The sequence below is a fragment of the Camarhynchus parvulus genome, chromosome 20, assembly GCF_901933205.1.
Source record: "Camarhynchus parvulus chromosome 20, STF_HiC, whole genome shotgun sequence".
Taxonomy (NCBI): domain Eukaryota; kingdom Metazoa; phylum Chordata; class Aves; order Passeriformes; family Thraupidae; genus Camarhynchus; species Camarhynchus parvulus.
The window spans coordinates 13,376,218-13,399,360 of NC_044590.1; the positions used below are offsets into that span (position 1 = coordinate 13,376,218).

The 23,143-nt window shown below is 49.6% G+C and overlaps 1 protein-coding gene across 1 annotated transcript in view; it reads left to right on the forward strand.

Annotated features, from left to right (window-relative positions):
• The window catches only part of CEP250 (centrosomal protein 250), a 29,991-nt gene extending 21,136 nt beyond the window's left edge, over window positions 1-8,855 (forward strand). The window contains 8 exon segments of the mRNA XM_030963585.1: window positions 219-339; window positions 956-1,110; window positions 2,057-4,573; window positions 6,226-6,381; window positions 6,773-6,886; window positions 7,048-7,098; window positions 8,123-8,250; window positions 8,252-8,855. Of these exon segments, the coding sequence (XP_030819445.1) occupies window positions 219-339; window positions 956-1,110; window positions 2,057-4,573; window positions 6,226-6,381; window positions 6,773-6,886; window positions 7,048-7,098; window positions 8,123-8,250; window positions 8,252-8,411 (3,402 nt within the window). The 3' untranslated portion in view covers window positions 8,412-8,855.
• Window positions 8,856-23,143: the final 14,288 nt, after the last annotated feature.

Genomic DNA, 23,143 nt, shown 5'->3' on the forward strand with positions numbered 1-23,143 from the left:
CTGCTGGACAAGCACCGTGCCAAGGCCAGGATGGCTGTCAGTCCTTGTAGGGGGGTTGGTTCGCTGGCATGGGGAGGAAGGAGGATCACAATCACATCTACCAGTACTGTCTAGCTGCCCTCTCCCACATGGGCTATTTCTGCTTTAGTGTTTGTAGCCCTTTGTCTCTTGCCAGCAGTGGCAATGACAAGTGATTCTGCTCCTCTTGTCCCTTCCAGAATGATGCAAGGAAGAAGATACAGGCCTTGGAGCTGGAGCTGGGCACAGGGCAGGATCAGATGGACAATCTCAGAGCCAGCAATCAGGAGCTGCAGATACAGTTGGATGAAAGTCGGGCAGGTACAGCTTCTCCTCTCCCACCCACTGCCCCATCCTGTCTCTCCTGTGGGGTTCTTTGATGCCACACAGAGAAAAAGGCAATGCCCAGAGATGGCAGAGGGGAAAAACAGCCAGCAGGAGATTTCTCCATCCCAGTGCCAGTGAAAGCTTTCTCTTGAGAAAGATGCTGTGGCTGGCAGTGCCATCTGGCTGTGCTAGGGCTGATCCCGTGCACAGCTGGTGCCTCTCAGGTGCCGTGTCTGTGCTAAGGAGCTGTAGCTGGATGCCTCAGCTCCATTCCCCCCAAACTCCAGGCCCTGCCAGAGCCTCCGGGCTATTGGCCTCTCTGGAGCAGGGCTGCACAGGCATCCCCTCTCCTTTGTCTCTCTTGGCTTCCCACTCTGCACAAGGCCAAGAGCAAACACACTTTCCTACCCTGCTGAACCTTGCCCCTTTCATTCCTGCCATTTTCTGTGCCTGGAAGTTTCCTTCATTTCTGTCAGCTTTGGAGCCTTTGTGGGCTTAGGGCCTGGCAAACACAGGCAGGTAGAGAAGACTGTGCTGTTGTCTCTGCAGGGTGCACATCAGTTTGGCCTTGCTTTGCTTTTCCCCTCCTCCTTCCCCTTCCTTCCTGCAGCAGTGTTGAGGGCAGAACACCAGAAGACCTCTCTAGAAAGTGCCTTGAAGGAAGAGACCATTGCCCTGAAGGAAGAGGCTGTGACTCTTCGCCAGGAGGTGGCATCTCTGCAGAAGAAATTGGAAACGCTGGAGAAGGAAAGGAAAGATGTGCTGGTGAGATTGGCAGATGCCACAAAGTGCCATTTCCTTGCTATGTTTGGACCTTGTGTTCATAGGTCTAAGGAGCACGTTTTTCCAATTTAATTTTTCTAATTGCATTCTTCTGAATTAGGAGGAGATGATGTTGTAGTCATGGCAAAGGCAGTTAATGCTGAGGCTGCTGATTTTCCTCCATGCTGGGCTTCTGTGCCCTAGAACCTTTGGTTCTCAATGTCCACACTGTCCCTATTGACATTGCATGGTTTGGGGAATTTCTGGTGTCCAATCCCATGTTCAGATTTCTAAATATCTGGATCTGGAATGAAGGGGAGAGTCCCAAGTTTGCTGTTAATAGAAAGGTGTTTGTCCTTGGCTATCGGAGAGCAGCCAGTGGGGAGAGAGGAGAGGACAGCCAAGTGCTGATCCCCAGCAGGACGTGTGCCTGCAAGGGGAGAACTCGTCCTGAGTGGCAGCAGAGAATGACAGACTGATCTGGCCATTGCTGCTCCCAGAGAGGGCAGTGGGGCTCTGGGGGATGGAACCATGGAAACTCTACACAGGAGAGGGGAAACCACTGCTGTCAGCCCAACGGCAGGGAATGAAAGGCTGGGGCTGTTTGCTCTTCCCTTCCTCCCTGATGGAGAGCACATCCTCGTGGCACTGCCTGAATCCTGCTTAGCGTGCACTTGAAATCCTGGCTGCAGTTCTGGCAGCTCCTCCCCAAAGGAGCACTGGAGTGGAGCTGCAGGAGGTCAGGGAAGGGCAGAAGGGAAGCTGGGACGGGCTGAGTGAGCTGGGAAAGGTGCAGCATTAATGGGGGACCCAGCAAAGCTCTGCAGCATCCCAAGGGGCAGAGAGAGAGGGGCAACCTGTGCCTGCCCCTGCTGCAGGAGTCCAGATCTGGTATGAAAAGCAAAGTGTGAGAGGGAATGAGTGACCCTTTTTCTCCCTGTTTTGGCAGCATGAACAGGACAGGCTGCAGGCAGATAAAGAAAAACTGGAGTGTGAGATAAAACTTCTGGAGGTATCAGTCACAGCCTCTGAAACCCGAGCAAATACAGCAGTAGACAAAAATCACTCCCTTGAACAAGAACTTCAAACTGCCCTGTCCATGTTAAAAATTAAAAATGAGGAAGTGCAAAACCAGGGGAAGAAAATGGAGATTCTTCAGAAAGAGGTAGCAGAGACCAAAGCTTTGCAGGAGCATCTCACTCGTGTGACTGCCATCTTGTCAGAGAGGGAGGGAGAAATGAAGTTGTACCAAGAGCAGATGAGAATGTTGGAAAAGCAGAAAGAAATGCATAAAACTGCTCTTAATCAGGTTATTAAGGACATAACAGAGAAAGAACAGAAGACAGAATCCCAACAGGAACAGATACAGGAGCTGGAGAAGCAGCAAGAAAAGCAAAGGATTGTTTTAAGCAAAATGAGCCAAGAGCTGGAAGAGAAGGACCAAGAGATCAGATCCCAGCAAGAAGTGATAAGGGAGCTGGAGAAGCAGTTAGAATTGCAGAACTCTGCTGTCAGCAGGGTGAGCAAAGAGCTGGAGGAGAGACACCTGGAGATCAAATTCCAGGAGGAGAAAATAATGATTCTAGAACAGCATGGTGCAGTACAAGTCAGAAATCTGCTTGTGGATCTTGATGATATGAAAGGAGACCTGAAGGAGAAAAGGTTGGAGCTTCTTTCTCTGACTCAACAGATTCAAGAACTGGAAAAGGAGAGAGAAGATGTGAAATCTCTAAATGCTAGCCTTGAACGCCTGAGAACTGTTCTTAAGGACAGAGAGAGTGAGTGTGATGCTCAAAGGGAAGAGTTAAGGCTCTTGCAGCAGCACAAGGAACAGCAAGACAGGCATCTGCAAGAGCTTCTTGATAAAGCAGAAATCATGACACTTTCTTTATCTAAAAAAGAGCAAGAGCTTGAGTCACAGCAAAAGCAAATGCAGGAAGTTGAAGAAGTCATGGAAATGCAGTTAAAGACTGTCCGTGACCAACTGGAGCAGGCCTTAGCAACCTTAAAAGAAAGAGACAGACTTATGGACACCCAAAAGCAACAAACAAGGAGCTATGAGGAAAAAAAAGAGGAACAGATTAATGTCTTGCACAGAGACTTAGAATACTCTAGAACAATATTGAAAGAAAAGGATTTAATGATTGAATCTCAGAAGGAACTGATTGAGACCTTCCAAAAACAAAAGCAAGACTCGGAACAGCAGAAGCAAATTCTGCATTGTCTTCAAATGGAACTAAAGGAAAAAGAGCAGGAAATTTTGTGCCTTAGGAAGCAATGTGAGGCATGCAAGGAAAAGGAGGAAAAGCATGAAGCTGAGCAAAGCAATTTCCTTGCAACAACATTGACTCTGAAAGAAAAAGAAGACAAGATTTGTGTTCTGGAGGACACCATCACAAAGCTTCAACAGCAGAAGGAAGAGACAGCGGTGCAGGCTAAAGCCATACTGCAAAAACTAGAATATGCTGAATCTTCTCTTGAAGCTAGACATCAGGAGATAGTGTCTTTGCAAGAGCATGTCCAGGACCTTCAAGAGCAGAAGGAGGTGGTAGGCAAGCAGGCCAAAAGTCTAGAGCAGGATCTAGACAAAGCAAGCCAGATGTTGAAGAAGAACCATTTGGAGTTCCTCAAGCAGACAGAGCAAATGAACACATTCCAGCTTCGTGAAGAAAGCATGAAAGTAGCACTAACATCATGCAAGAAACAAGTGACTCTACTTGAGGAAGTGGTGAGGAAGAAAGATGAGGACAATGATGCTCTTAGGCAAAAACTCCAGCATGTAGAAGAAGAAGTGAAGACTTTGCAGAATCTCCAGCTTAGGCTAACTGAGAAGAATGAAGAGGTTAGACATGATGGAGAGCAAGAGTTCCTGAAAGAAACCTTCCCTGAGAGAGAAGGAGAGATCAAGGCTCAAAGTGAGCGAAAGCAGATAGAAGTGGAAATAAGAGCTCTTCGGGAAGATCTCCAGCATGTTCAGGAGACTCTGACAAAGAAGGATAAAGAGATCAAGTACCAGACAGACAAAGTCAAGTATTTAAAGAAGACTCTGATAGAGAGAGAACAAGAGCTTAGGAGACAGAGTGAACTCCTGAAAGAATTAACATTGGCTTTGCGATGGAAAGATGAAGGGGAAACCCTAAAGAAACAAATCCAAAAACTCCAAAAATGGGAGGAAGAGGAAGTAGAGAAGAGGAAAATTCTTCAGGAGAGAGACTATCTCTTGCAAAAGCAGAAGGAAATTACCCAACAGTTAGAAGCGGAGAGGGAAGCCAATGGCAAAGACCTGGAGTGTGTGGCTGCTGCTTTGAAGCAGAGAGAAAGCAGAGAACATAAATGGAGAGAAAATGCCCAAGTCCTGAGTGCTGCATTGAGCAAGAGTGAAATGGCCAATGGGAATCTGAAGAAGGAAATAACCATCCTGCAGAGAATGATTTCAGAGAGAGACACAGATCGATTTCGTCAACAGGTAGGCACTGGGATTGAGTTTCAGTCCACTCCAGTGTCCCTGAATTATTCCAGTGATATTTCCCATGAAGAGGTGGGTCTCTATCCCTGTCAGTGCAGGCCTGCTTGGGTAAAGCAGCCTGGGCTGCAGCAGGCAGCCTTGTCTGCCTGCCTGGCTCCAGCCAGAGACCATTGACTGCCAGATTGATTCCTGGCACCCCTGGAATGACTGATCCAGCTCTGGAGCTTGCTGTTCAAATCAGCTCCAGGCCAAAAGCTGGGCATGGGGAGCTGCTTCTCCTGTGCCCACAAAGGGGAGGCAACACATGGGGGTTTGGATTGGGTGTGGGAAGGAATGGAGCAGGTGAGCTGGGGAATGGACTAAACTGAGCAGAGTTTTGTACCGAGAGGGCTGAACAGCAACTGCACTGCTGGTGCTTTGAGGATGCTGCCTGAGATGGAGATTTCTGAGGGACAGCTTTTCCTGTGTGTTAAAAGAATGGGATTTCTTTTATTGCCTAGTCAGATTAAATGCTTAATTATGCATTCAGGACATGTTTGTACTGCAATCCAAAAATCACAGAGGCTAATTTGTGTGTATTTTTCCAAAGTGGACTTGTTCAGATCCTGCTAGTGGAACAGTTGCAATGGCCTGTGCTGCAGCTTTGGCAAGAATTTGCCTGTATTCTGGTGTCCATTAGTATATTGGCATGTAAAAAGTGCTACTAAGAAAACACTATATTTATGCATTATACATTTACTTATGACCTGAGAAATATTACTTGCAGCCTTATCCAGGATGCTGACAAGTATTGAGATCTGTCGATGGGAAGTAAAGATGTGACAAGGGCAAGAAATGTGAGAAGAACATGAGATTTCGGTTACATCCATGTAGGCCAGGTATGCAAGAACATTCAGTCAGGTAATGCAGTGGCATCCACACAGATTGGTTTACTGCTGATACCAAGACTGCATTTATAGGTGGTCCAAGGAGCAGTTGTGAAGAAAGGCACAAAGGAGAAGGAGGAAGTGGCTCCTAAGTTACAAGCAATGCTTATGGCCTGATTGATAACCTGGTATTTTCAAAGAGCAGTTCTGTATGAGGATGTAACAGGTAAAGAGAATAGAGAAAAAAAACCTGTACTGTTTTATCACTGCAGAAATGCATGCTTTACCCATATCTTGCACATTTGGTTGTCTAAGGACAGAGAGCAGAACTGTAGGTAAGAGAATTTACAGTGATGATCAAAAAGGATGACCAGAGATGGTAATTAACTTCCCCAAGGGGAGTAAATGTTTAAGTATTCACTACTGAGAAGAAATGGCTGAGAGAGAGAGAGAGGTGGAGACACTACAGAGCTTTGTAAAACCATGAAATGGCTGGATAGGAAATTAATGCTTCCAGTGTCTGAAAACAAGAACGGGGAACACTAAAAAAAAACTAGCAGGAAGCAAATCCAGAAGATCCAGGAGAAAGTACTCAATTCTCCAAGGGGATTTGCAGGAGGGTCCCTAGAGAGAGGGTGTGTTGTTTTGGCCTGTGGACAAGGAGAAGATGAAGGACCTTAGCACTGTCCATTCCTGCTGTGGTCACTCTCCCCAGTGTATCGATTCTGACACCCTTCTAACCTTTATGTGGCACCAGCTCATGGAATCTCCTTTCTGAATGCCCAGCAGGCTGTTGCTGAAGGGGAGCAGCTGTCATGGCTGTCAGAGAAGAGACTCATGTTGCAGAGCCTGGAATGTCTGCAGCAAGCAGTTGCAAAGCTGGAAGATGAAAAGATGGAGCTCAGGCAACAAAACACTGAACTCAGGAGAACTCTTGAGCAGGTAAATTGGGCTTTCACTGTCTCTGCAGAGCCTCAGGCTCCTCTGTAACTTGGCACCTTAGGCCAGGCAGTGCTTTGGAGACCTCTGCTTGTTCCCTTGCCTCTCCCTGTCCCTGCTGTGGCACACCCCTTTGTTGGTTCTCTCTCTTGTGGCAGCCCATGGCTTTCACAAGGGCACCTTCACTGCGCTGCCTCCCTCCCTGGCCCCGTGTCCCTGCACACACACACTGGCCTCTCTTGCACAGCCTCCAGCGAGAGCTTTTTGCCCCCAGTGTTGTCTGGTGCAGTTCAGGGTCTCAGAGCAGGGATCTCCTTGCCTTGATGTCCAGAGGTCCTTTTGCTCCATGTTTGCTGGCAGGTTTCTGTGACCCTCTCTCCCATCCAATGTGCAGGTGGAACACGAACGGAGGAGACTGAAGAGATGTTTTAGAGGTCGGTTACTCCCAGATGCCTCTGGATTTTCTCTCTCTGAGTCTGACCAGTGCAAGTTGCCCACTTCCAGACAGGTGAGAACAATATTTTCCTTGGTACAAGGAAGCTTTGGTCATACGGAGGAATGATGAGAAATCCCAGTGGCAGCAGCCCTCCAGAGACCTAATAGAAGTCAGATACTGCCTGTGGTTGTGACCAAACAGACTGAAAGAAGATCCTTTCCTTTTCTTCACAGGAGGAGTCTCATGCTCACTGCAGTCAGCGCTTAGCTGAGTTACAGAACCAGGTGAGGAGTAGGAAAACTTTCCTCCAAAGGCTGCTGTGGCTCTACTGATGGGCACAGCTCTGCCTGCTGCTACAGCCTGAGTTGTGTTTGGTCTTTTAGGAAGTGAGTACAGCAGGTGTTGTCAGTTGTGCACCTGTTGGCAACAACCAAACATCCTTTACCTTGGTCTTGTCTCTGACTTGTCTAGATCAGGCAGTGGGGGAGACAGATGGGATGAAATTCAGAACACTGGAAGTCACCTGAAAATATCAGAATCATAGAATCATAAAATGCTTAAGGTTGGAAAAGCCCTGTCAGATAATCTAATCCAACTATTAAGCCAGATTGTTAATCCCAACACTAAACCATGGCCCGAAGTGCCACAGCCACATGTTTTCTGAACACTTCCAGGGACAGTGATTCCACTACTTCCCTGGGCAGTCTGGACCAGGATGTTCTCCTTTGTTGCCTGTTTCCATTTTCCCTTGACTCTGTAACAGTGGAGCTTGCATTTTAGCAGAAATCCAGGGACCTTAGGCAATACCAGAGGTTTATTATTCCACTGGTCTTGGTTGTCCACATTGTGCTCTGCTCCTGTGTGGAATGCTCTGAAGTTGGGGAGAGGGAGAGTTTGCTCTCTGTTCCTCAGCTGCCTGTCCAGCAGCTCAAGTAGAAGAGTCTTCCAGGAGCTCAGGGAAGCAGCAGCCCTCGTGCTGAGGCACAGCCTGTGGAGAAGGGAGTTGGTGGCCCTAATGTGTGCCTTGGAAAGCAGAGTTGGGTTCCTAAATCCCGTTGGAAGTCTCTGTAATAGACCTGTGGTGGCTGAGGGATGTACGTGGGAAGGGTTTGGCAGCCTTGAAGTGGACTTGTTGGTGATCTGAGCTCTGTTGTGTCTGGGAGCCTGTTCCTTTCCCCTTGCCCAAGGGCAGAGTGTTGGTGAGGGCTGGAGTTGGAGGCTGTGTCTGCCCCGAGAGCCGGTACCGGGGGGCTGCAGGTGCTCCTGCCAGCGTGGGCTTGTCTGAGCTGGGCCTTGTGCCTCTTTCAGGTGTCCCTGCTGCAGTCACAGCTGGCCCAAGACCGACAGCACTGTCAGAACTACATTGAGAGCTGTGCAAGAACCAGCCAGGAGCTGTCAGACCTTCACCAGGAGCTGTCCTGCTCCTTTGCAGCTGTGCAAGGAGCCCAAAGCTGCTGTTCTGGAAGAAGAGACTCGGAAGCTGGATCAGTCTCTGAACCTTAACTCGGCACTGACATCCCTGGGCCATCAGTCTCTGGAGAGACAGCTGGAGCATCCAAGAGCCAGACCTGCCAGAAGCAATGATGACCTGAGGTAACAGCACCTCTGGTCTCCATTTAAATGGAACAATTTCTCCTAAGACAAAGAGCTCATGGATGTGAGAAATGGGGTCAGCTCCTCAGGACAGGGCTACTCCCTGCCTTAACCATCTTTTGGTCTCACATTTGGCTGGTGTCAAACCTCACCTTATGTTGAGGATTAGGATCTACGAAACATTATTTCATGAAGTAGATGATTTCTGTGACAAAAATGTGAATATGTGAGAACAACATCGTAGGTAAGGAGAAGGAATGATGTATGGAGAAGGAAGCCCGAACAAAAAAAATAATCCTTGAACAGTAAGACTTGTGGGTGACATCTGTCTGAGGGCAGCTACTTAAAAGGACACAAAGAGTGCACTACAAAGTAACGTAACAGTTTGCGGTGTTTGCATTTGCAAGCATCTCCTGGGGACAGGTATTTTAATTTTTTTTAATAAAATGTTTTTCAGAAGAAAATTATACTCATTTTCACTGGCACAGTGAGGCTACTGCAAGCTCTTACACAATTTCCCTTCTTGAGGGCAGAGGTGTTCCCTGCAACAAGTAATGAGAGTTTGAGGTGTTATCAAACAAAGGGGTGAAGAGTGCACAGCAGGGATCAAAGTTCATTGAGAAATGGGGCTGCCCTTCCCTTCTCCCTTTTCTTCCCTTTTTCCCTCCAAAGCACTGGTGGCTTTGCCCCAGCAGCAGCCCCAGGGACAGCTCAGCTGCTCTCCACAGGCTGTCAGTGCCCAGCTCCAGCCCTGCCACAGCCTGAGGCCACAGATGTGTGGGGAGGGTGTCCTGGTGAATGGTTAAACTGAAAATCACGGGCAAAGACTCCCTAACTTGTCAAAGTTAGAAAGTGTTATGTTTATTACACCAGCGGGTGGCACCATGGGGATCGTCCCCAAAATGTGTGACTGCGCCACACAAGGACTTTTGCCTTCCATTTATTTCCCAAAATAATACATACACATAACCATAACCCCAGCACCTCTCATCCCTGCTTTGTATTTAAATGAGTTTATTAGTCCTTCACGCCTGGGCAATTCTCATCTTGAATTGGGTCAGTGATCTCAGACTGGGTCAGTGGTCCCAGGGCTGAAGTCAGAAAAGTCTTTGTCAGGTCTCTGGGACTCTCTGGCATGATCCAAGCTCTCTTGCTTCATGATGGATTGACATAGAGTCCAGGTGATGGACATTGTTCTACTGGTTTCAATAATGGTTCCTATAATGGTTCCCCTGCTCCACTTCCTTCTGCAAATGAGTTCATTGTGGCCGCAGCTCTCTTCACAGAGAGCAGCAGGCACAACTTCCCAAGGATTTTTCCTGAGGAAGGCAGTGAGAACCGCAGAGAAGAAGAGAAAACAATTCTTATCTCTAGTCACTGCTCCTGTTGTTTTTGCACATATGGAATGTGTTATGGAGATTGTTTACCAAAAGTGATTTAGTTAATTGGACACTGGTGAAAGTTGTTTTAAGTGATTAGCCAATCACTCAAAGCTGTGTCCTGGCTGTCTCAGACAGTCACGGGTTTTTCTTTAGTAGTATAGCATAGTCCCCCTTTTTTGTTTAAAAAAAAATAATGAAAGGTAATCTCCAAATGATGGAGGAGACTATTAAAACTACAACTAAAATTAAAAGAACTAAAAGCACAGACCTTAAAATCGACCCCACCCAATCTGAAAGGCCCCATCCTGAGAAAATGTCCCCCAGCCAGTCCGATGTTTCTTTCTTAATGTCATTGACCATGTTTCGCATCTTCTTGATAGCACTTCTCGCGTCCTCGGCCTTTGATGATAAATTGAGGCAGCAGAGGCCCTCGAATTCTTCGCACTGGTGGTTGTAAAGGAGGAACAGAAAGTCGAGGGCCGCCCTATTTTGCAATGTTGCCTTCCTTGTAATTTCCTCGTCTGATAGGAGGTCCGATAATGCGGCTGATGTAAGATTGGCTTGTTTAGCCACCCAACATTCTAGGTGGGCCAATTTGCCTAGAGCCTTGGCTGCGGATACCCAGGGCAAAAACACGGTAATCACAACTCCTTTGGGTTTAGACCAATGAATAATTTCTGAGTCACAGTCTGGGTCAAGATTTCCAAGATCTCTTTTGGAACAGGCTGAATTCAGTGTGACATTTTTTAATATCCAATTATTAATTTGGGTACTGTTGGGGGTAAACAGCGACAGCCATCCAAAAGTGCAAGGGCCTCCAGTAAGGCGAGAGGGGATGCCTGCCCGTGCTCGATCTCCGCAAACCAAAAACACACCACAGGGTAGGGATCCTAATAAATTCGAATGGCAGACCTGACGATATCTGTGGGCCTGCCTGGCTGAAATGGACTCTTGGATTTTCTCCAGTGCTGTCTGTGCCTCCTGGGTAAGTGACCTAGGAGAACTGAGCTTCTCTCCCCCTTTCAATAAATTGAAAAGGGGGGCTAGGTTGTCAGTTGGAATTCCTAGCCAAGGCCTTACCCGATTCAAAGACCCACACAAGTGGTGGACATCTGCCAAGGTCTTAACATTAGTCTTTATAACCAATTTTTGCACCACAATGGTCCACCTGCTAATATCCAAGCCCAGGTACTTCCAGGGTGGCATCCACTGAATTTTGTCCTGCTGAAGCTCGAACCCTGCAGCAATCAATGCATTGATCGTCAGGTCAAGCATGTGAGTAAGTATGTCATCTGTCAGAGCACAAATGAGTATATCGTCCATATAATGGAAAATTACAGCATCTTTCACGGCTTTACGTACTGGGGACAGCAAGGAAGCTATGTACCACTGGCAGATAACAGGGCTGTTTATCATTCCCTGTGGTAAAACATGCCAATAGTAGCGCTTCCTTGGGGCTTCACGGTTGATGGTGGGGACCGTGAAGGTAAAACGTGGGGCGTCGTCAGGGTGTAGGGGAATTTGGAAGAAACAATCTTTTATATCTACAATTGCCAAATTCCAATTTTGGGGGAGCATCGTTGGAGACAGCATCCCTGATTGGAGAGGACCCATGTCCTTAACGACATTATTAATTTGACGGCGATCGTGGAGGAGCCGCCACTTATCTTTGTTGGGTTTTTTGATGACAAAAACTGGGGAGTTCCATTCCGACATGGTTTCTACCAGATTACCCTTAAGTAGCTACTCCTGGATGAGCTCATTGAGCGCCTTCAATTTTTGTTTATTGAGCGGCCACTGTTCTACCCATACTGGTTTATCGGATTTCCAAAGCAGCTTCTGGGTAGGGCACTCTTCAGTGACCGCTGCCCGAAAAACCTGGGGAGCCACTGGGAGGTCAATTCTAGCTCCCCACTGGACAAGAAGGTCTCTCCTCCACAGGGGTTCCATATATTCCAAAATGAATGGGCATATAGACGCCAATTGCCCATTCAGCCCCATAATTTGCACGATACTCTTGGATTGTCTCGCCAATTGCATGCCCCCAACACCTTGAATGCGACCAGCCACATCTTGCAACTCCCAATGTGACGGCCATTCCCAAGAAGGAATGATTGTCACACCTGCCCCTGTGTCCAAAAACCCTTGGAGAGATTTGTGATCTCCACCCCTTGAAAGGTGGCAGATGATCCGGGGTTTTTCTCGCCCCAAAACCTGGGTCCAGGCTGCCATGTCAGGGATATCTTGCTGAGGTGTGCAAGGCAGCTCTGAACTCCAGGTCAGCTCAGGCACTGGGATGGCCTGAGCTACAACCTGGCCTTTAGGCAGGAAGAGGGGAGGGCGGACACGGTACAGCCCCATAGAAAACTTCCCTGGGTCTGATGTTAAAGAGCCCCAGGACTATATTTACTTCAAGCAGTGTAAACTTTGTGTCTCCAACGACGACATAGTTACATCCGATCTGTCACCAGTTTCCTGGGCACTCAGGCCACACAGTTACCAGATGGAAGTTGGAGTCTCTTAGATGGAGTGGTCAGTCAGCTGCAACCTGAAAGGGACAGTTTTGGAAAGCATGGTTAAAATGGGTCTAGGTTGAATGCAGTCTAGACAAGTCGAGTCCGGTTTAACAAAGTCTGTTTTGGTTGTGGACACAGGCAGGCCTAGTTTAGAATTCTCTCCTCCTTTTGCCTCCCCACAAGATGTTATTAAACCCGCCTCACTTGTATCTTCACGCAAGGGGGGGCTGCGCTCAGAAACTAGTTTTTTTGTTGGGGGTTTCTCCGAGGTCCCTGCCTTTTCCTAAATTCTAAAAGCTGGAGTCTCAGGGGGCAGGCAGGCATCCAGTGTCCCAGCTTCCTGCAGAGATGGCCGGGAGCAGTTCTCCTTTGGGATGGTCCTGGGGTGCGGGGACACGGTAGACGATCGGCCAAAGGCAGGGCTGGATCTACAGGTTTGACGTCCGTGTTGTCAGCAGAGGCAATCCTTCAAGGTTGCAGTCGAGTTTTGTAGTCGAGGTCTCCCAGTGACAGCCAGACTTTGTGCACATAAACTTCCAGCATGTGTTGCAGAGTAGGAGGAAGGTCCAGGGGTAAACTGAAAATGGCAGCCTTGCAAGCCAGGTTAGCATTTGCAAATGCTACCTCCTTGAGAATCTCCGTCCTGGCCTCCTCACTCTGCACCTGCAAATCAACTGCCTTGCGACGGCGCTCAACAAAGGATACAAATGATTCATTTGGATGCTGGAAAATTCTAGAATAGGTGACATGAGGTGCTGCTGACCGCAACCTGAAGAAAGCCCTTTCTGCTGCCCTGGCAGTTTCTTTCAATGCCTCCGGGGGAATGGACCTAACTTGGGAATGACCATCCGCCCAATTCCCCATCCTGCACAGATGGTCATTTGAAATGATCTCACCATCAAAATCAACACCAGTGTGGGGATTGTCCCAAAGGGAGGGTAGGATTCCCACCACCTCCTTTTTCCATGCTGCCTCCCGCATGACAAATTCCGTGGGGTTTAACAGACATGAAAAAAGACGCCGCAGGTCAGCGGGGGTGACTTCTGATTCTGTCAGCATGGCCCTCAGGATTTCCCGGAAATACTCACTCTCCTGGGAGAAATCCTTTTGAGCCTTGCACAGCTCTTTGATAACATGGTGGGGGAATAGGGTCCACTGGGCGCCAAAACTGAAGTGGTCCAGCTGGAGAAAGATTGATTGTCCTTCTCGGACATCCCGGCTAGCTATCCAGCACCACTAGCAGTAGGGGAGCACTATCCCGAACTCCGTGGTTCGGGACAGCACCTAAGGCAAACGCTCTGTGCTATGACAGCAGCGCTACCTTGTGGTAGGACGTGGCTCGGCTTATGGCTACAGTCAGCAGAAATAAGAGAGCGCTCTCCAGCTGTGGTGAATCCAGGTCTATTGAGTCCCACGGGAAACCGACAACCGAAGAGAGAGAGGGAGGGGTTGCAACAGCTTATAAGGAGGGAGGGAAACAGGGGAGGAGTCAGTCCTTGGACAAACAGGGTTCCAGAGGGGAGTGGGATACAAAAGATTGACTTAGGGAGAACACCAATGGGGATAACTTGAGGGTGGGGCCCCAGCCCCTGAGCCAATCACTCGACGCTCCAGCTGGAAGTTTCTAGAGAGTTCTAGAGAGAAGGGTGGGAGCGCCGAGTGACGGACAGGGCAGCGGGGAGGGATTTGAGAAAGAATACATTAATCTCCAAGGCAACTGGGGAGGAGTTGGGGTAACTGGCAGCACAAGGGAGGGAGAGGAGAACCAGGGCAGAACCCTTACCTGATAGGGGGGAGCAGAACAGTCCAACTTATACAGACACAACAGTATAGTATAGTATAGTATAGTATAGTATAGTATAGTATAGTATAGTATAGTATAGTATAGTATAGTATAGTATAGTATAGTATAGTATAGTATTTTTTTGTATGTAATTTAATATAGTATTAGTGTAATACAGTATAGCTTAATAAAGCAATTGTTCAGCATTCTGAATCATGGAGTCAGAGCACATTACTCCTTGCCAGGGGATTGCCTTTCTACCATAGCTCATAATATAACAATTAGCTTTAGCATCTAATAATATTTAACCTATCGTTGGTATATCTGACTTCAATATGAATTGGTTCTAACCCTCAGCTAAAATCTTAACCCTTTAAAATCATGATTCACTGGGCAGGGGGAGCTGCTCTCCACAGCGGCTGAATCTCCTCCTTCCTATGCTGCCCACATTGCTGGGAATGCAGCCCAGGACATGGGTACTTTCTGGACCAGTGCAGGGAGAGGTGTCCTCTGACTCTTATCCTGTCAGACTCTTATCTTATCCTCTTAGCTTATTTGTCAGCCCAGCAACCCTGGTCTCTGGATCATCTACAGGGTCTCTGAGGAGCTGGCCAGGCTCAAACACAGGTGAAGGAAGCTGGAACCCCCTGCTTGGTGCCCTCATACAGCTGCTTTCCTGCCCTAAATCCTCTTTTCTAGTTCCCCCAGGATGTGACAGATTGCAGGGAGGAAGAGTGGAGCAGGATGTGGCTGGGGCGATGTCTCACCTCTCACCACCAGGTCCAGGGTGTTGCTGACAGCAGACCATTCTCTTGAAGCATTCACGGTGAAGCACTGGCAGCTGTAGCGGCCTCTGTCACCTTTCTGCACGAGGGAGAAGTTGTAGCTCCCTTGTTCCCTGGGGAACAGCTGGGCTTGGATCTGGCCCTCCAGGTACAGGAAGCAGCCGGTGCTGGGCTGTGTGATGGTGCAGCGGAACATCACCTCAGCTCCCACCGCCACCTCGTGCCCAGGCAGGACAGAGAGGTCGGGTCTGGGCAGGCGGAGCTCTGGGGGGACAGGAGAGGGAATGAGAAGGTGCAGAGGGCTTTGACGTGGTGCCAGGAGCACCAGGATCTCTGTGAAGCCACCAACTGGCTCAGGCAGAGGTGAAGATGGTCCCCACCTCTCCCCCCCAAAAAAAAAAAAAAAAAAACCCCCTCCTCTTTATGTAAAAAAAAAAAAATTGTTTTTTTTTTTTTTTTTTTTCCCTGGGGGTTTTTTGCCCCTCAAAAAAAGACCCCCCCCCCCCCCCCCCCCCCCCCCCTCCCCCCCCTCCCCTCCCCCCCCCCCCCCCCCCCCCCCCCCCCCCCCCCCCCCCCCCCCCCCCCCCCCCCCCCCCTTTCCCCCCTCCCCCCCCCCCCCCCCCCCCCCCCCCCCCCCCCCCCTCCCCTCTTTCCCCTCCCCCCCCCCTTCCCTTTTTTTTTTTCCACCTTCCCCTTTTTTTTTTTTTGTGGGGAGGTTGTTTTTTGTGGGGCGGGGGGCGGGGGCCCCCGTGTGGGGAGGCCCCGCGCCCCCCCCCCCCGCCCCCCCCCCCCGGGGCCCCCGTGCCCACCATGGCCCTCAAGCAGCCAAAGGCGTGAGTGGGTCTGGGGGCATCACTGGGGGTTTGTGGGGGGACACAGGGCATGGCTGGAGCATTCTGGGGGTCACGGGGGCTGTTGGTGGGGCAGGGGCTCAAGGGGTGCTGGGGAGAACTGAAGGGTGACTGAGGGAGGTGGGGACTGCAGCGCTCAGGGCTCACAGGGAGGGGTTTTCAGGGGCTGCTGCATGTCTTGGTTTTGACTGGGAGAGAGAGAATTTTCTCCCCAGAAGCTGCTCCAGCGCTGTTTTTGGTATTCAAAGTGAGAACAACGCTGGTGACACGCTGAGTTGGAGCCCTGTCGAGCTCACTCCAAGGACTTTTCAGTGCCCCATGCTCTGCCAGCAGGGGGGAGCATGGCCAGGAGACCCGACCCCAACTGGCCAGGGGGATATTCCGGACCACAGAACCTCCTGCCCAGTACAGAAACTGGGAGGGGGCTGGGAGCCACCGATTGCTACTGGGGAATGGGCTGGGCATTGGTCAGTGGGTGATGAGCAACTACTGGGCACTGCTGGTTTCTATTGTGTTTTATTCCGTTCTCTCTCCTTCCCATTACTATTCTTAATAGTAGTAGCAGCAGTAATATCAATTAATTTAGTCTTGTTTCAGTTATATAACTATTCTTATCTCCACTCATGGGTTTTACCTTTTCTGGATTCTCTCCTCCATCTCACCAGAGCAGCGAGTGGCTGTGTGGGACGGAGTTCCCGGCTGGGGTTAAACCACAACAGTCCTCTCTTTGGGGCACAATGAGTTGAGATCTGAGCAGAGTGTGTTAAAGCAAAGTTGTAAGCATCTCTCGTATTTATTTAATAGCTGTGGGTCACAGTTTGCTCTCGTGGTTCCTGCCCGTGCGCTCACAGGTGCATTTTATAAAACCCTTCGTGGTCTGTGTGGTCTCGTGGGAATTCATCCTCCCTGGCTCTGGGGGTTCCTCTTTTTCGGGCCCCGCGCGCGCCCCCCCTCTCCCCTCCCCCCCCTTCTTCCGAGGCCCTCCGAAAAAACCCAAATTTTTTTTTTTTTTTTTCTCGCTAAGCCATGAGACAAATCCTTGCCCTCCCTTTCCCAACGCTCTGCACCCACTCAAACACTGAGGTCAAGTCCAAGAGGATGAGCGCGCAGACAGAGCAGTCTGACAAAACTGGGGATGTGGCTTAACTTCTTCCATTTCCTTTTCTGCCTACCGACCTTCCCAGGGCACCCTGCGGCACCTTGCCCAGTTTCTTACAAGCAGAGCCCAGCCGGTGCACGGCCTGGACTCTGCTCCAGCTCTCAGGCAGCCCTGTTGTTAAGGAAACTTCCCTGTCTGAGCATCCCCGAGGCAATCTGGCAGTCACACTCCCACCACCAGACCGTTCCTGCGGGGACCAAATCCCCTTTGCAGTGGGTGGCTCAGGTGAGCTGAAAGGGGCCCCCACTGACTCCCTGCACTCCCCCCACTCTCACACAGTCAGACCAGGTTTCCTACAGCAGAGGGAAAGCTGGGGTGCTTTCCCAAAGGTCAGGCTACCTGACAGCACAAGCCAGCAGTCGGTGGGGTGGCAGCCTGCAGGCAGGAGCGTCCGCTCTGGATCCCAGGCTGGCTCGCCAAGGCTGCCACCTAGGGCAACCTCCCATGGCTGGAGGTGGGGAGGCGTCGCCCTTGGACATGAGCTGAAGAAGCCCCAACTGGCCGACAGAAACGCAGAGACAGGCAGAAGTCCGCTGCAGAGTTTCGGTGTATTAACCAAGGGAGGAGCAAGCAGGCAACTGCACTGAGCAAAGGGTGCACTGAGATTATAAAGGGAAGGTTGAACCCTTCCATGGACAAATCAAATTACCAGGGAAAATGATAGACAAATGCAAGGACCAGTGGAAACCCAGGTGGGGAGGGGTTCCAGTCCCTGATCCAATCACCCTCTGTCCTGGGTAGAAGCTTCTAGGGAAGGAGCAAGGACAGAGAGTGATGGACGGGGCACTGGGAGGAGAGAACATAACTGTCATCAAGGAGATCGGGGAGGGGTTTGGGTGAATCCATAGCAACAAAGGAGGGGACAAAGGATTGACATAAAAGTAGATACAGGAGTGGCAGGAGAAACCATAGCAACGGAGGCGGGGATAACTGATTAGCATATAACTGGAACAGCAAAGGCAGGAATGGGAGCCCTAGGCAGAACCATTTCGACTTAAAACAGGGGGATGGAACAAACCAACTGTAAATTACATTGAGCATAAAACTGATATAACGGATAACTTAGAACAAATAAAGGAACACACTAAAACAACTCCCCCTTCTTTACATTAAAAAAATGAAGGGAGATAACTCAAAATTAAACTGAGGCCTCTGATTGAAAGTCACTGTCATCTACGTTCATTGGAGGGATTCCTTGGAAAGGGAGGTCCATTGGAAATGGGTCCTCTTCATGTACAACAACAGCTTCCATCTCGACGTAAGTTTCATCATCCATCTGCTGCTGGGATCCTGGCAAAGTCACTTGATTGGCAGATGGGACTGCTGTGAGCTTCCACAAAAGTTTTTTGATCAGAGTCTGAACAATAATAAATCTGAACAAAATGGCTAGTAGAATAAGGGGTACTGTTAAAATTGAACATAAAATTGACCTGGCCCAGCCTGACAGTCCCATGTTTGAAAACAAGTCCCCCAGCCAGTCGGAAGATTCTTCTTTGATTTGATGAACCATGTCCTTTATCTTCCGAACAGCAATCCTCGCGTCTTCAGTTTTTGATGACAAATTGAAGCAACAGAGCCCCTCAAACTCCTCACAGGTGTGATGACTCAACAGCAATAGAAAGTCTATTGCTGCCCTTTTTTGAAGAGTTGCATGCCTCGTGATTTCCTCATCCAAGAGGAGGTCCGCTAGGGCAGTTGATGTAAAGTCCGCCTGTTTAGCCACCCAGCACTCGAGCTCTGCCAATTCTCTGAGTGCCTTTGCTGCCGATGCCCAGGGTAAAAACAGGGTCATGGCAATTGTTCTTGACCTTCCTCAATGCGAAATTTCAGAATCACAATCAGGACTGAGATCCCTCAGATCCCTTTTGGTGCGGGCCAAATTCAAGGTATAATTTTTCAGAATCCAATTGGTGATTTGTGTTTTACTGGGGGCTAACAGGGTCAACTGCCCAAAAGTACAGGGCCCTCCGACGTAACGAGAGGGGATGCTGGCCCACACTCAGTTCCCACAAATAAAAAACAAGCCTCGAGGAAGTTGATGGGCGGGACCAGTAAGGGAGGAGGGAGTGTTAATTAGAACCACAGACTTGCACCATTGTGCAGCCTGGTATTCTTTCCTTGATTGTTTTATAACCAGGAAGGAAGTGTTTGCGGGATCTATCTACCAGGGCAGGGAGAACTGAAAGCATAGGGAAGCATTTTGGGAACCGAGCAGCTCTAAATCTTGTGGCTCAGAGTCAAGCGGTTTTAGTTTCTTGACTCCGGCCACCCAGGCTGTGTGGGGAAAATGACCAAAAGAGGGGGCACCATGATTTGGCATGAGAGGAACAAATGCAGAGCCTAGGGGTTCGGGTAGGTTTTCAGAGGGGAGAGGGATGCCCACGAGGCATGCGGCAAGGGGGCTCTCTGCAGATTGGACATCCAGGCAGATGTGATCCTGGCCCAAGGAAGACGCGAGGACTTTCCATATGTTTGCGCGGGGCTGGGGGACGATCCACGGGCCGATGGACAGAACACCGACTCCGAGGATCAAGGCGATGGTAATGAAGGCGTTGCTGGTCAGGGCCATGGGTCCAGGTTTTCTAAAATAATAAAGAGGTAAAACAACATGAGTCAAGGATAAAAGCAGGTTCTGCCTCAGGGGAATGAACGGATATCAAGATTGAACTCAAAGGGTTTTGGCTTCCACCGCCAGCTTGCCACTTTTACCTGTGGAACTGCCGTGACCTTTTTCTCGACCTTGGGGAGGAAGGGCCTGACCCACTTAGATGGTATCCACCTGAGACCTGAAGGAGTGGACACGCAAGCGTATCCACGCCCCCAGGTCACCAGGTCAAAAGGCCCTTCCAGTTTCCAAGTCTCCAGATCCCTGACAAGGACCAGAGGCTTGGCCCTCAGGTGCAGCTCTTTGTGGTGGCCAAAATGTCTTATGATAGGAGGGTTTAAATTTTCAAAAGAACAGTTAAGAAAATTAATGGTGAACAGTGCCCGAGATAACCGAGAATGAGGGGACTCCACCTTCACGGCCATCTTCTGGTGTTCTAAAATTTTCTTCAGGCTCTGATGGGTCCTCTCAACCACGGCTTGACCTCTTGGGGAATGAGGGATGCCACTTTTGTGTTCAATTCCCCATTGTTACAGGAAGCCCCTGAGCTCCCTGGACTTGTACACTGGGTCGTTGTCTGTTTTGATGACCTTGGGGATGCCCAACACAGAGAAAACCTGGATGAGATGGTTCTGAACATCCACGGCTTTCTCTCCTGTGTGGGCAGAGGCGTAGACGGCACCCGAGAAAGTGTCCACCGAAACGTGGACATATGTGAGGCGGCCGAATTGGGGAACATGAGTGACATCTGACTGCCACACCTCGCAGCTGGACAATCCACGGGGTTTAGCACCAGCGGGCAGAGATGGAAGCTGGTTCCGCTGGCACTGGGGACATGTGGCCACAATCGCCTTGGCCTGGTCGTGGGTCAGGTGGAACTGGTGAACCAAGCCAGGCACATTTTGGTGATGGAGTTGGTGGCTGATCTTAGCTTGGCAGAACACGTCCGGGAGTGGGGCCATCTGAGCAGGGGCTGCAAGGGCATTGGCCCTGTGGTTGCCCTCAGCGATGAACCCTGGCAGGTCGGTGTGCGACCTCACGTGCATCACATAATATGGTTGCTCTTGGTGGGAGACAAGTGTAACAAGTCTCGAGACCAAGTTGAAAAGGGCCAAATTTTGAACCTCCTGGAGAATGGCATTTTCTGCTTTAGATGCTACACCTGCTACGTAAGCCGAATTGGTGACCAGATTGAAGGGTCTATCCTTGAATTTCTCAAATGCCCTGACGATGGCGTCCAACTCAGCAATTTGAGGGGAAACCTCAACATTTGTAACTTCTGTCTCCCACTGCTGAGTCTGAGGGTCTTTCCAAGTCATCACTGACTTTTGAGACCCTCTGGACGCATCTGTAAAAACTGTCATGGCATTGAGAGGGACCCAACTTTGAATTCTTTTTAGTGATAATTTGAATTGGACACCTTGATTGAAAAGTTTGTGAGCTGGTTGCTCAACATCAATGCGTCCGGTGTAGCTGTCAAGGGCAAATTGTAACATCTCATTCTCCGATAGGAGTTCATTGAATGTTTTGATTTTAAGTTTACCAGATTTGAGATCGACTGGGATGTGAATGCACGAGAAGTCACAATCTGCCAACTCCCTGATCTGCGATCTTTCTTTGCGGATCAGTTCCGCTACCAACTCCTGTGGCCTTGTCATTCTTTTGGATCGGTGGTAGCTGAGGAACACCCACTCTATGATTAAGAGGGGGTCACTCAAGCCGCGATCCTTCCCGTTCTTACCCTTGGGTGGTCGTTGGGTCTTGAGGGGCTTGTCCCACTGAAAAATCATCCTGTGGAGGTGTGGCAAGTTCCCAAGGATGATAAATTTGAAAGGCAAACCTGGGATGTAGCGGTGGGCTTGCCTTGCCTCTATAGATTTCTGAATTTTCTCAAGCGCTGTCGCAGCCTCTGGGGTGAGCTCCTTAGGAGAACTGAGCTTCTCTCCCCCTTTCAAAAGATTGAAAAGGGGGGCTAGGTCTTTGGTAGTGATTCCTAGCCAAGGTCTCACCCAATTCAACACCCCACACAGCTGGCGGACGTCCGCCAAGGTCTTGATATGCGGTTGAATAGCCAATTTTTGAGGCACAATGGTTCTCTTTGTTATTTCCAGACCCAGGGACTTCCAGGGTGGCATCCACTGAATCTTGTTGCTCTGGAGCTCGAATCCTGCAACAATTAATGAATCTGTTACACATCCAAGCACGTGTGTCAGCAGATCATCACTGGGGGCACACACCAGCATGTCATCCTTATAATGATGGATGACGACGTTTTCAAATTGGGCCCATATTGGGGACAGCAAGGAAGCGACATACCACTGGCAGATAACTGGGCTGTTCTTCATTCCCTGTGGGAGAACTTGCCAGTGATACCGCTTCCTTGGGGCTTCACGGTTTAAGGTGGGCACCGTGAAGGCAAATCGCGGGGCATCATCAGGGTGGAGGGGAATTTGAAAAAAGCAATCTTTGATGTCAATCACGGCCAGATTCCAATTTTGGGGGAGCATCGTAGTGGATGGCGTCCCTGGTTGAAGAGACCCCATTTCTTGAATAACTTCATTCATTCGACGAAGGTCGTGGAGGAGCTGCCACTTATCCTTGTTGGGCTTCTTGATGACAAACACTGGGGAGTTCCACTCTGACATGGACTCCACCAGGTTGCCCTTTTGCAGCTGCTCCTCTGCGAGTTCGTTCAGTGCCTTTAATTTTTGGTTTTTGAGCAGCCACTGTTCCACTCATATAGGTTTGTCTGATAGCCAATTAAGTTTCCAAGTGGGGCGCTTTTCAGTGACCGCAGCCCGATAAACCTGGGGAGCCGGGGGGTCAATTTTGGCTCCCCACTGGGCAAGAGAGTCTCTTCCCCACAGGGGCTCTGTGTAATCTAAAACGAATGGGTGTACTGAGGCCAATTGCCCATCCAGCCCCTCAATTTGCACGATGCTCTTGCTCTGTTTTGCCAATTGGACACCCCCAACACCTTGTATGTGTCCAGACACGCTTTGCAATTCCCACTGTGACGGCCATTCTCAAGAGGGGATGATTGTCACGTCTGCCCCGGTGTCCAGCAACCCCCTAATGGTGAAGTTCTCCCGCCCTTTGGATAACCTGCAGGTAAGACGAGATTTATTACTTCCCAAAGTTTGTGCCCAGGCCACAGAAGGCATGGTGCTCTGTGCTGATTGCCATCTTAAACGGAAACGCGGTAAAGCAGAGCATTCTCGGGGTGAATCTGGGTCCCATTTCTCAGCTTTGACATCATCAGTCTCTGGGACTGGAATAGCCTGGGCAATGATCTTACCTCTAGGGAGGAAGAGCAGGGGGCGGACACAATACAGACCCATCATGAAATGCTCTTAGTCGGATGACACAAGCATTGGTACAATATGTAAGTCAAGAGGTGTGAACTTGGTGTCCCCAGTGACGATGTACTGAAGGTCGAAACTTTCCCAGTTACCTGGGCACTCTGGGCACACTGAGACAAAGTGGTGGTAAGAGTCCCATAGATGGAGGGCACGGGTGAGCTGCAACCTGTAGGGAGAATTGCGAGAAAAGGTCGTTATGATTGGTTCTGTCTTATAGAAGCTTAGATCTGTCACGTTCAGTAAAAGGTCGTCGAAATCAGTAGCCAATGGGCAGAGCTCAGCTGGAGATGGAA